The following is a 13,402-nucleotide window of genomic DNA, read 5'->3' on the forward strand; positions in this document are numbered from 1 at the left end:
CCTACATGAGAAAGGAAAAAGGATCGATCGGTAGAAAACGAAAAAGAGCAGTAATGGATAAAACACTCGGAATTGTATGCCTGTACTCGAATGAACTATGTACTTACTTCTTATTGTTGTATTAAATATGTATTAGGCATACGTTATGCATTAATATTTGTTTCGATGTGGAATGCAACTGGGATATGTAATTTCATCCAAATGCTATTTTAGAAAATCTTGTATGTAGATTAGTTGAAACAGCTGTAACCGAACTATTGTTTTCTCTACTGGTAACACCTGTTATTTATATCACTTTAATCTGTAAAACAACAATAATCTATGGAAAAGCTGTCAATGTGTTATTGTCATTGTCGTTGGCGATTGGGGACAAATTAGTCGGTCTTTGATCGAAGATTAGCGCGTATAATCTTTTGATCGTATTCTCGAATTAGTATGTCGGCGATGAATAACGGCAGCGGGAACGGGAATAGCGAGGACGAAAACTGCGCCGGGTACGCGCTCAGCGACTTCCTGCTGCAGCTCGAGGACTACAGTCCGACCGTACCGGACCCCGTCGTGTCGCACTACCTCGCCTCGGCGGGCTTCGAGTCGCAGGACCCGCGGTTGGTGCGGCTGATCGCGCTGGCGGCGCAGAAGTTCCTGTCGGACGTGGCCAACGACGCGCTGCAGCACTGCAAGACGCGCTGCAACTCGGCGGCCGGCCACCCGCCCAAGGGCAAGGCCAAGGAGCGCAAGTACGTCATGACCATGGAGGACCTGCTGCCCGCGCTGGCCGAGTACGGCATCACCGCCCGCAAGCCCCACTACTTCGTCTAGAGCGCCCTCCGACTGCCTCCTCACTTCGCTCCTCACACTCTTACAGATTACTAGCTTTGTCCGCCTGCGTAGTATAATGGTCACCACGCTCGGCTACCCGCCTTTCCTTCATGTGTGAACGATCAAGACAACACTGCGTTTATATGATGCAGCGCCGTATGCACCATTAGGTGTGGATAAGGATTTAAAGAAGATGAAGGCAAATTTAATATCCAACGCGAGCCACCGCTAGCTCCGTGCGGCCATCGCTGTCCTGAAGTAATTCCCTGATCGCTTTGAGTCTGCATTCAAATACCTGTGTTTATATCCTGGCCTGGCGGGTGTTTTTACCTTTTCAAAAAAATTGTATAACTTTTTAAAATTAAATTAAATTATTGTTTTTTTTAATGGATGGTCCGAATAGAAACCGACAGTTTCTTTACCCGACCTGGGCATGTGGCGAGAACTGTCAGAGGTGACCTATGACGGGAAATTATTATTTCTTTAAATAGCTGTTTTGACTGTAATGGCAACACCATTTGTTATATATATATAACAGCAAACCACGCAATACTAAACATTGCTTATAGTGGACAGCATTCTTCATAACAGCTGTCATCACTTACCATTTTCCATGTTTTTGCATTATTGTCCCGAAGATTTTTAATATATTATTACTTCACGAACATTGTAAAAATAAATATTTTAAAATTAGTGTTTTCTATTTTTTTCCCTTTTAATCAGAGTGAGCCACAGCGATGCGTGGCCGGGTACAGCTGGCGATAAAAGAAATCACGATTGTGGAAATTGATTTAAAATGCAGAAATTAGGTTAAACACAATATTTATTTAAAAAAACAATTTAAATCATAGTAAAAACACTACAATAACGGCACAGACAACAAAATATTCTTAAAAGTAATAGCACTAGCAATTTTCTTAATAAATAACGTCATTTGGAGTGCGCGCGTGACTAGGTGCGGTGCCGGCGGGGCCGCGGCTACTCCGCCTTGGGCTTGCTGCGGGCCGCCTTGAGGCGCTCCTTGCACTCCTTGTGCAGCCCCACGAGGTCAAACGTCGCCTTGATGTTGTCCTCCGAGAAGAAGAACCTGCACAATAATATCATCAGAGAAATGGTCTCCCCCTCACACATACCCGCCCGCCCATCATCCCTATCTTCTATCTCTGACCGCGTCCACATCGCATAATTGTTTCACCATTCTTTTGACTCCTGAAGTATTTGACACGCCAAGATACAAGCCAAGTTTTCCTCGGTCTTACTCCGCTCCTTTTTCCAACTACATTCGCCTCATAAATTTGTTTTACCCTTCTTTCCTCACCCATTCCTTGCACATGTCTAAACATCTCAACGCACCTTTCTTAATTTGATCGATAATCCTTAATTCAACTTATTTCACCGTTCAAACATCTATCATACATAATTTTTCCACGCATCCGTTTGAGGGATCGCATTTGGACTCCATTCAGTCTACTTTCATCCTTCAGTTTCTTCACCTGCATACATTAGTGTGGACTGCTAGATTAGCTTTCGCTGATAGATTTTTATAGATAGGTCTTTTTCTCTAATAGGGTTTATTCTTTCGTTAATTGATTCAACAGTCACTTTGCGCTATCCATTTTTAATTTAAGTTTTACTTAGTAAATACCACTATATCTTAAAATCTACTTTGACATGTTTTTTTATGCATTCCGCATCTTTTTCAAACACTGAACAGTTTTTGAAAATGACGCGGAATATATTGAAACACGTGACACAGTAGATTTTAAGAAATAGTGGTATTTGCTAAGTAAAACTTAAATTTAAAAAAAGTTTATTATATTTAGAGTTTAGAACTAAGAAACCTTATTAGTCACGAAGTAATAGTTTTTTTTTTATAATATTAGATGATTCAGTTGTTGAATTAGTTTAATTCTCGTGTAAGAGTAGGTACTCACTTCTGCAGCCTGTTCCTAGAGTCGGCGTCCGGGCGCCGGAGCGCTTCCTTCCCGTCGCGGAACAGCAGCAGCGAGGGCAGCTGGCGGCTCAGCGAGCTGTCCAGGATGCCGTACTTCACGGCCGCCTCGGGGTACCTGCAACCCGCACACCGCATCACACCCCGCACACTCCGCACACCTCTCATCACCTCATCACCTCTTCACTCGCCGTGTTGGCTGCCCTAGCTGCCATCCCCATTTGTGACAATACTCCAACTTAGCCCTTTAAATCACCTAGCAATTTTTTCATATAAAATGACTTTTTTAATCTATATTTTCGAGGATATTTTGAAGATTTTCCATACATGTACAATTTACCATATGTGTACAATGGTTTGTGCCGCCGTTCACACAGAAAAACACAACTGGAACGTTTACAAAATGTCGGGGTTGTCACATTTTGCCATAGAGAAAATGGAAACATGTGTCGAAAAACCAAACACAACAGAAAATTATAAGCTATATACACCAAAATATTTTTCTTTACACAATTTGGCATTCAGATTGCAACAGAGAAAAATGTAAGGCGATTACACCTATTAAGGAGAAGACTGCTAACCCTGTACAAGAGAAGAAGAGAAGTAAATCTCTGAGAAATGATATCAGTAAAGTGTAATATAATATTGATTGCTCATCCCGGTAGATGTCTAGGTGTTCCATATTTTAGATTACTCTAATCAGAGCTAGAGGTGGTTTAAAACAGATATCAACTCGAGGAGGGGAGGCTGGAACTGCGGGCACCCGACCGAGAGAGAGTAACCTCCCTTAAGGCACTTTACTATATATATGGTAATCGATATATCGAAGGTGTAACATGATATGATGAAGGTACAACATGATGTCGAAGGGGTAACATGATATGTAGAAGGTGTAAGATGATATGTTGAAGGTATAATGTGATACGTTGAAGTTGTAACATGATACATTGAAGGTGTATCATATGTTGAAGTTGTAACAAAATATATTGAAGGTGTAACGTGATATGTTGAAGCTGTAACATGATATGTTGAAGGTGTAACATGATACTACGAGGGTGTAACATGGTTGTTGAAGGAGTAACGGGGTCTGGTCTCACCTGCCGACGTCCAGTTTGCCGAAGCGCAGGTTGGGCAGAGTGAACTGGTCGGACAGCTGCGCGAAGAGCGGCGCCATGTTGACGCAGGCCGGGTGCCAAGCCGTGTAGAAGGCCACCAGCCACGTGGTGCCCGCGCCGCCACGGGACAGCTCCTCGCGCAGGTTGTCCGATCCGCGGAAGTACACCACGTTCTCGGGACCGCTGCAATCAGACACAATATCGTGGACTACCGCATCAAGTGGCACTGCGGCACATCTTCAGTGAACTTAACTAAACTAAATTAGATTCATGCATGTCGCAGTCGTACAGGAGAAAGTGACCAATATATTAGCCTCCCGAGAGCGGGGGAACGCACCTAGCAGAGCGGCCTCACCTGTACGTGGGTTCCGGCAACAGCAGACCGCACAACACGAACACTGTCCCGAACACGAGACCTAATTTGATATCTGAATAAAACCAAAGAATCAGGTTCGCTATCTTAGTATAAATAAAGGCGGAAGTCAGGTAATTGATCATAGTGACGCTTCCGGCCTTTCTCGTGCGGATCATTACCACAATCACGAGAAAAAACAATATCTCCGTCTCCCTGCCGTTGAGTTCACAGTCGGCCTGCTGAAATATGAACGAGCACAATACTGGGATTCGCTTCGCCGATATATATGACACGCTTAAAAGGATATTAAACCAATAATAAGGCTTCAAAAGTAATAGTAAATCCTTTTTGAAAGTCATCTTGAACTTTTTGTGTCAAGAAACCCAATTTTAAACAATTACCACCAATTTAGTAAATGGTGAGAAAATTGAGCAAATGTCAAATTGAGAACGATAGCATAGATTATCCGAAATATAGTACGTATGTTGACCGCAAATGAAACTTTATTTTGTTTCTTTCTAACTTGCGCAGCTGACATAAGAGGAACAGAAAAGCAAAATATTTTTAGGTATCTCGCAGAACTTCTTAATATTGAGCTTTGAGTACCTGATGGTCAGCGTCTGTGTATGGTATTACTAGTTAACAAAAATATAAATAAGTGCCTGTCGAAAAGTTCATTATCAAAATTATACATATATCTACGTTATTCCTTGAAAGAATTGCATGATCTCTTTTAAATCCTGTCCTTGGTTAGGTTAGGACTAGACTACAATCAAATCAGATGCTCTCATTGACGCTCTTGTTATTTGTATCATGCTTCAGCTATCGAAGTACGTATATAATATGGATAATATGAGTTGTCAACTAAAATATTCGGTTTTTATTTTAGATAATTGAAAATTTGTATTTTTTTTTGTATTCATATTTATTACATTGAAGACATTTCAAGTAAGAGAACTGTTTTATTCTATCCACATCGGTAAAAATCTGCAATTAAATCTGCAAATAAAAATTGCAACAAAAACACCAAAGCTTAAAAAATATCCGGGAGTAGGGGGGAGGTTTTCAAAAATCCCATTGAAAGCTCCCGCTCATATTCAGAAAACCCTCCAGTGTAAATATGATACGCTTTCAAAAGCATCACAAATTTATCACGGTTATAATTCTAAATGAACCCTAGAGGTGATTTTTTAAAACGGCGCGCGGCGCTATGTGAATTGGCCATTATTATTGAAAACACCGTATTATGGCAACACCGAAACATCTGATACCAAAATAATTTGACAGATAACTTATTCTGACGTTTCCCCGGTATATTTTTGTCGCTGAGTTTGTATATAAAAAATAGCGATGATCCGCTACACCCAGTGCTGATACGACCGCTGCGGGTGTTTGGCGTTCACGATGAATGCGAATACATAGTTGAAGCTATTTGATTATGTCAGAAACCGACGTTGCCGTTGTGCAGTTCCCGCCCTACAGGAGATACTGGTACTATCCTATATGGGGGACCAACAGAGTAAGTACTCCTACCCGGGACCTCCAGCGCCGCTCTATGGAGGAGGGTTATTTATTGCCGGGTTGCGCTCCCGTGGCTAGTGTCACGGACTCTCGAGTCAGAGTTTCTCGGTTGGAACCCACTCTCTACCACAATTTGATACCTAATTCTAATAATGAGCTGCTTAGGCTTACATAAATAGTATGAAATTCAAGTATTTTTTGTAAATAATTGTACACATATTTACAATTTTTAATAATCTTTCTTCACTGGACTTTCCTGTGCCCAGGACACATTTTATAATACTTGTTTATTTAGTTATCTTTCTTTCAGGAGTCATACAATCGTGGATAATATGATATATTATTAGATTAAAACCAATATTTTTAGCTTTTCCACTTTATTTTTATTTGACCAGCGACCGGGTTTCGTCGTTACCGACATCATCAGACTGGTCTGACCTTCGTCGGTTTGTGTTCCAGCATAACCGCGAGCACGTGGTGGAGATCCTGCAGTCGGGGCTGCTGTTCCGGGAGGACGCGCTGCGCGTGGAGGCGGCGGTGCTGGCCGAGGCGGCGGGCGCGGGCCGGCTGCGCGACGGGGGCGCGCTGGCCCGCTACGGGCGCGGGGAGGCGCTGCTGGCCGCGCTCGCCGTGCTGCTCACGGCCGCCGTCGTGCCCGTGTGAGCCCCCTCTCTCCTCCGGGAGTGGGAGAACCCGCCCATCTGTTGACTAGATCATTACTTAATATATAATAGTCATACAGGAGAAAGTGACCGAGTGCATTTTTTTTGAAAAACGTGATCATTGACTATTTGACAACATTTGCCCTGAAAAAAATTCCAAAGGATTTAAAAACATGGAAGTGTAATAAATTGACTTGTTAAAAATGACTAACTGCATTGATGATTATTTTCTTGTCGTGCAAAAGTGACTTAAATGGCCCTCCTGAACATTTTACGTTTTGTAAGTTGGTCACTTTCTCCTGTACGACTACGATATACAGCGGGGGTTCCCAACCTTTTTGTACTCTAGAGCACATTCTAAAATGTCGGTAAGGTGGCGGGCACCACCTATTTTTAATCGACAGTCTGGCTCGCCACTTTACAAATACTGTCAGCAAAGGAACCACTCATACATACAATATCCCAAACATATAAACATATTTAATAAACCTTTTTTTTTATCTATTTTTTTTTTAAACCGTTTATCCGCACCCCAATGGTGCATAGGGCTCTGCGTCATATAAACGCAGTGTTATCTTGATCATTTACACATGATGGAAAGGTGATCAGCCCTCCGCTTCAGGTATCAGTCCAGGGTAATATTAAATAAATATTACAGTGAAAAAATCACATTTATTTATTTTACTCCACTTGGGAATCGAACCCGAGACCTCCAGAACGGTAGCCGAGCGTGCTGACCATTACACTACGGAGGCGGACGCCTATTTAATAAACCGAGGCACTCAAAAAAATTTTAACTAACAAATAAATAAATATAATTCACATTTTTATGTTCACATGTTTATGAATATTTTTTGTCTCTGTCGAATAGTGACAGGGAACATACGACTCATTCTGTGGGCGCCACTGCACAGGGTTGGGAACCTCCCATCTACACAAATATTACTGAATATTATTTTATTCTTTTTGTTTTTCTCGTTCACTTTTACGGTAGTTTTCGCAAGCGTAATACGAGTACGCAACTCCAAGTCCAGCAATTGCTGTCTCTGCCCACCATTTCTCCTTTATTTTCTTTCCCATCCTGCGGCAACGTCGCTCAATTCCGTAACATACCTTATATTCCTCTTGTATTTTAGTCAAAAGTGCTATATCTAGCCATGTAGACAAAATCTGAAAAGACCGGGGTGTGAGTAACAACACCATGATGAAGCTTGTCAGGAGCTTGGTCCGCTCCATTTTTCTGTATGCTGCTGAAACGTGGACCATAAAAGCAGCGGAAAGGAGAAAAATTAGCTAAAAAAGACAGCTAGATGCACCAAAGAGTCCATTCATCAGGAGTTACACTCGGGGATGGCTCGACTCCGGCCGGTATCTGTACACGACGGATTACTTAATTCTTTAGACATATTGTGTGCGGTAATGAGAATAGCCCGGAATGACTGGTTGTGATCGGTAGCCTGGAGAGGAAGATCCCACATGATGGACCGATCAAATTAAGGCTGCAGCAGGCACCTCGGTGGTTAGAGCGCTACGTGCAGCGCAGTCAAGGGATAACTGGAGAAGAGTCATTGCTTCCACAAAGGTCACAACCCTCAGTAATGAGGCTAAGGCGGCAATCGAAGAAATTCCACGTCCTTCCTATACAGTACCCTATGTGCCATTTGAATGCCGATGTAGAATAAAAGAAGATATATATTTCAGGAGGAGCCGCGGTGGTGTGTTGGCGCTGGCGTGCGCGGCGTGCCTGCCGCTGCTGTCGCGCGTGCGCTCGCCGCCCGCGCTGGGCGCGCTGCTACACGAGGCGGGCGCCGGCGCGCGCGGGCGGGGCTACGTGCGCGAGGCCGCGCTGTGCCGGGCGCTGCGCGGCGCGCTGGCGGCGCTGCACGGCGCGCTGCTGGCGCCGCGCCTGGCCGCTCCCTGGGAGCTCGGCCCCGAGGCGGAGGGGGCCCTGCAGAGTGGCGACGCAACGGTGAGCCGCCGGACTGTGCATCCGATGCACTCTGCGCACGTAGCGAGAACAGTTGAATGCGCAAACTGTTTTCTACCTAGAAAATCTATTAACCTGAATGAGACAATGGGATGTTTTTATAAATTTGGGATATTGAATGTATCGATAGCTTATTTTTGACAATTATTTTTATTCTTGTTCCAATCCTTATGTCAACCGGATGGATGGTGCATAGGGCACTGAATCACATGAAGTTGCATCGTCTTGATCGTAATTGCACAAATGCAATGTAATCCAGGGTGATGATATACAACAAAAGTATACTAGGGTGAAAAAAATCACTATTTGTTTTGACTCTCCGTGGAAATTGAGTTTGGGACCTCCAGCGTAGCCAAACGCGCTCTCCACTACAACGTGGAGACGGACAATGAGTTTTCCAAAATCATTATTAAAGAAAGATAAAGAGAAAAAAGAAAAGCAAGAATGTCCAGGGCATTCACAGTTGCCCGAACCGTGAAGTGTTGGGAGTTGCCTACATGGGATATTAATGATACATTTCTGCTTTTGTTTTCAGCGGATCCACCATCTGTTCCTGGTGCTGCAGTCGAGCTTCCTCCGCGAGGTGGCGCTCGCGCACTTGCCGCCCGCGCTGCCGCTGCGCGACCTCCCGGCCCGCCTGCGCTGGGCGCACTGCCGCCTGCTGCCGGCGCTGCTGCGCGCCTACCGGGCGGCGCGCCCCGCCCCGCCCCCCGCGCCGCCCCCCGCCGCGCCGTCCGCGCGCCGCCTCGCCGCCTGGGGGCGCTCTGCCGCGCCGGGGGCGGGCGCCGGCGTGCGGGAGGCGCTGCGGGCCGCGCTGGAGCGGAGCGGGGCCCTGGAGAGCGCACTAGAGGCCTACGAACTTGATAAAAAAACTGGTGAGATATTCAGTCATCGATATCTCCAGAACTCGGGTCGGGAGAATTGTCAGACTGCAAAACTGGCGTCGTGGGTACGATTCCCGCCAAGTGCAAAATAAATTCAAGAAAGATTTATTTTCAATCGGTCTGGGTATTTGTGATGTATTTTTCACATTAACCTTCCCTATCCTTACTATCCTACCCGCAGACAAACCTCTTAGAGTCTTTGCGAGTTATTCCTTAAAATAAATAAATAAACAAAGTAAGGGGAAAGCTTCTGACTTTACAAAGCTCTCGATGGCATTTCTGACTGAGTATGGAACGTTCCGGTTAAGATTTTATGAATTAAATTCTTGTACAGAATATTGGCGGGCGAGGGGGACAGGTCCGCCTCTCTTCTTTCTCCGGAAGGAATGAGATCGTGGACAGTTAGTTTTCCGATAGCATTTGTGAGCATCCGCATAGTCTGGCCGCTCACACAGACAAGGATGTTCTGGGGATGCAATTTCTAAGAATTGAGTAATTAGTTGTAGTATTCCCTTTGTTTATTCAAAGAAGCTTTCAAGATGTATTTGAATATGCGTACACTTGTAGTGGAGATAAGCCTTATTTACTGTTTATATATCAAATGTTTAAATCAAACGCTGATTATTTTTGTGTACCAAATTGTATTTTATTGCTAAAAAACACAAAAATTAAATTTGTGACAATGTTTCGCCTCGTTATGGCGTTTTCAATTCTAGGTACTTAAGTAATAGTTTTAACATGTGCAGTAATAATTTACGGGAGACAACAATAGCTAATGGGGCATGCAGGTACACGTAGGCTTATATTCATGCTGGCGAAAGGAACAATCTAATAACATGGCATTGTGAGACGATTCGTGTTTTTAAAGCTTTATCAAATGTTGGTAATATTATAATTGATTAGTGTTATTTGACTCCGACACGTGACTTATTTACTGTCCCGTTGGTTCTGGCCGTGTCCATTGTCCATTGATCCATCTGTATTTGGCAGGTAAAGATTCACTGGAAAAGGAGCTCGTCCTGCTGAAGAGCCGTTTGCGAGACTGCCTGGCCGAGGTGGACTCCGTCATCGCGGAGCTCCGGAGAGGCGACGGCGATGCGACGGTGACGCGACAAGGGAAACCGCCCGATTTGATCCCAGAATCCCAAAGCATTCGCGTGGTGTCCGAAGACACGCCGGTCGAGATCGAAGACCAGGTGTTTTACTACGAGAAAAAACACGACGACCCCGACATCGTAATCGCCGATATACCCAACGGGCCGGGCGAGAGGGAGCTCCGGGCCGCGCGGAGCGTCCTGGGCGAGCTGCGGCAGCGCCTGCTGCGGCGCGAGGACGACATGCGCGCGCGCGAGCGGGCCGCGCTGGCGCGCACCATGCCTGAGCTGGAGGGCAACCTGCCGCACTTTCCCAGGCAAATAGGACAAGACGAAGACTCGACGGAAGGCGACGAGGATTCGGTCGTTGGAAAGAACTCGATTGAAGTTGGTACAGATGTATCCACCGTGAAGGACCCGCTGGAGAGTGGTAGTAATATAGCTGTCGAAAGGAACTCGGTAGCGGGCGATAAAGATAATGCCGTTGTATGTGACTACTCAAAAGAAGGCGTTAAAGATGCAGCCGTTGAAAAGATAGCGATAGACAGTTGCAGCGCAACGAAGAACAAATCAGATGACACTAGCGAAGAAAATGATCGTCGCTTTAAGCGCGGTTCTTCCACTTCAGAAAGCGAAAGCGACAGCGAACAAAAGTTGCTGAAAGACATGAGAAAGGGGAGAGTAGCCAGAAAGAAGAACCACCCTCCTTCCAGAGGGGGCAGTGTGAGGAAGAAAAACGATAATAACAACGACGACTCAGATCCCACCGATGACAGCGATAGCTTTCAAGTTCCGCCGCGGCAGTACCGAGGACGATACAACCGGGAAAATGGCGACGAATCAAAAGACACCAATGAGTATAATTTAGGAGCCGGATTGGCGGTCGCTTCCCTGTTTCGCAACGCCACCGGCGTCGTCGGCCCGGAGGAGACGTTCGACGCCCACGGAGAGCAATCGGCCGACTCGGGAAATGAAGACTGAATACTAGCAGAGCGAGTCGTTGCAGCCGTGTAATATAATTACCACCTATTCTAGAGATCCATTCACATCGGATGGTATAAGTGATCACTCCACGCATCACCATTCTACCCACTTATGATCAAAATTGCGAGATAAGTAAATGAGCGGAGACCGCTTCATCTTTATTGACGTATATCAATAAAACGCTTAATAAACCACTAATAAATATTGTTAATATTTGTTTTTTTCTTACCCTTATTCGCCCCAATGTGGTACATAGGGCACTGCACCGCATTGATACTGTTTTACCTCTATCATCAAATACGAGTAGGCAAGGTGGTCTGTCCAGCGTTTCAGATATTAAATAAATATTTTAAATGAAAAAGAAAAACACAGGGTTTTTTTTTACCACTTGAGTTTATTTTATGACGAATAGTTTCAGAAGCTATGTTTCCATCTTCAGGTTAATCAACTGCTGTATAAATCCTTCCTTACCCCTCTCCTTATTTATACAACAGTTACATTCAAACCTGAAGATCATGGCATGGCTTCTGAAACTAGTTGACATAAAAATAAACTCAAGTGTTTTTCATATTATTTTTTGACATCTCATCAAAGATGCGGAAGAATATGGAAGTCTGGGAATTTATGGGGCTGACGACCGTCATAGGCTGGTTTAAGTGATCACTTTGTAGTGTGTACACGTGTAACATTCACCAATTCCACCCATTATTGACAACCACACTACACAAATTCTTGGAAGTTATAGAACTTATATACATATATGAACCAATTCAGAAACATTTTTCTTGAATCACTAGAACTTCACTAGAGACATCTATCGGTGAGATGAAAAGAAGCTTTTTATTTTTTGTCAAAAAATAAAATGAAAATTAACTCCTGTAATTGGAGATTATATTCTGTCCGATATTAGATAGATATTCTGTCCGCCTCCGTAGTGTAATGGTCAGCACGCTCGGCTACCGTTCCGGAGGTCCCGGGTTCGATTCCCAAGGGGGGTAAAAATAAACATAAGTGATTTTTTCACTGTAATATTTATTCAATATTACCATGGACTGGTACCTGAAGCGGAGGGCTGATAACCTTTCCTTCATAAGTAAAACGATCATGATAACACTGCGTTTATAAGGCACAGTGCCCTATGCACCATTGGGGTGCGGATAAGGGTTTTATATATGTATATAATTGGAGATAATCCAGATTTGTGAACAAGTATTTGGACACACTCAACATGTTGTAAATAAAAGTGTTTTCTTTGTCATTTACAACTTCATCATGTCTTACCACAAAGTGAATGCCAAAATTATAAATAAAATAAATATTGGTAAAAAACACTCGAGTTAGCTTTGACCCCCCCGGGAATGGAACCAGGTAACTCCGGGCACGGAGACCACTACACTAGGTGGGCAGATGTAATTTTGTATTGAGTTGGTTAACCTCGTATATAAATAAATGAATGTACATATCGCTCACTCCTTTCAAGAACGTCATAAATCAAAATACTTGATTTTTCAGGAGAACGTTTTTAAAGTTTAAGAATATTGTAACCGGCGTGGGTTACGTGCGATGACTCTCAAAAATGTACACGCCTGGCCTTCTTCGGAATCTCCCAACTATGCCACCGTTGTAAGGGGTGACGTTCCAGACGGCCCCGCCGTACCGAGTTACCGAGTAAGCTGGATACGGACGGAGGTGAATGGATGTATGAGCCGGGAAGAGCGGGCACTGAACCGACAAGTCAACCTCAATAGCCCTGATAAGGGCTTTCCGAAACTGGTCCGTGAATCGGTATAATGAGGCGAAGCGGTCCAGGCTGGCGGCGCGGCGAGTAGTCCAAGGAGCGGGAGCGGAGAAATGAAACACAGGTTTCAACAGTCACACCAGAACTGGTTTATTATCAAAAAATGCGCCCTCTATATACCCGGCCGTGATCGCGTACCGCCCGACAGTGGGAAAGTACAGCCAATCAGCGGCCGGGGGAGAGAGACAGCCATATCTCTGTCTCTCTCTAATGGGCACCGGACGGGCTACAC

The 13,402-nt window shown here is 44.5% G+C and overlaps 3 protein-coding genes across 3 annotated transcripts; 2 read left to right on the forward strand and 1 right to left on the reverse strand.

Annotated features, from left to right (window-relative positions):
- Nucleotides 1–346: 346 nt before the first annotated feature.
- Nucleotides 347–1,510, forward strand: LOC148303602 (transcription initiation factor TFIID subunit 10-like). Its single transcript, XM_088269667.1, has one exon. It carries the CDS (start codon nucleotides 436–438, stop codon nucleotides 817–819), a length of 384 nt encoding a protein of 127 aa, XP_088125793.1. The 5' UTR covers nucleotides 347–435; the 3' UTR covers nucleotides 820–1,510.
- Nucleotides 1,511–1,624: 114 nt separating this feature from the next.
- On the reverse strand, nucleotides 1,625–4,699 carry LOC148303603 (thioredoxin-related transmembrane protein 2 homolog). The gene is made up of 4 exons (XM_088269681.1): nucleotides 4,241–4,699; nucleotides 3,868–4,068; nucleotides 2,754–2,888; nucleotides 1,625–1,906 (listed from the first exon to the last, which is right to left on the reverse strand). The coding sequence occupies exons 1-4, from the start codon at nucleotides 4,597–4,599 to the stop codon at nucleotides 1,798–1,800; spliced, it is 804 nt and encodes a 267-aa protein (XP_088125807.1). The 5' UTR covers nucleotides 4,600–4,699; the 3' UTR covers nucleotides 1,625–1,797.
- An 828-nt stretch (nucleotides 4,700–5,527) lies between these two features.
- LOC148303604 (uncharacterized) lies at nucleotides 5,528–11,580 on the forward strand. Its single transcript, XM_088269677.1, has 5 exons — nucleotides 5,528–5,759; nucleotides 6,221–6,420; nucleotides 8,125–8,392; nucleotides 8,946–9,285; nucleotides 10,285–11,580. Exons 1-5 carry the CDS (start codon nucleotides 5,679–5,681, stop codon nucleotides 11,367–11,369), a joined length of 1,974 nt encoding a protein of 657 aa, XP_088125803.1. The 5' UTR covers nucleotides 5,528–5,678; the 3' UTR covers nucleotides 11,370–11,580.
- Nucleotides 11,581–13,402: the final 1,822 nt, after the last annotated feature.

This window comes from Brachycentrus maculatus, unplaced genomic scaffold (genome assembly GCF_059751285.1).
Source record: "Brachycentrus maculatus isolate JH-2025_06_01 unplaced genomic scaffold, ASM5975128v1 h1tg000360l, whole genome shotgun sequence".
Taxonomy (NCBI): domain Eukaryota; kingdom Metazoa; phylum Arthropoda; class Insecta; order Trichoptera; family Brachycentridae; genus Brachycentrus; species Brachycentrus maculatus.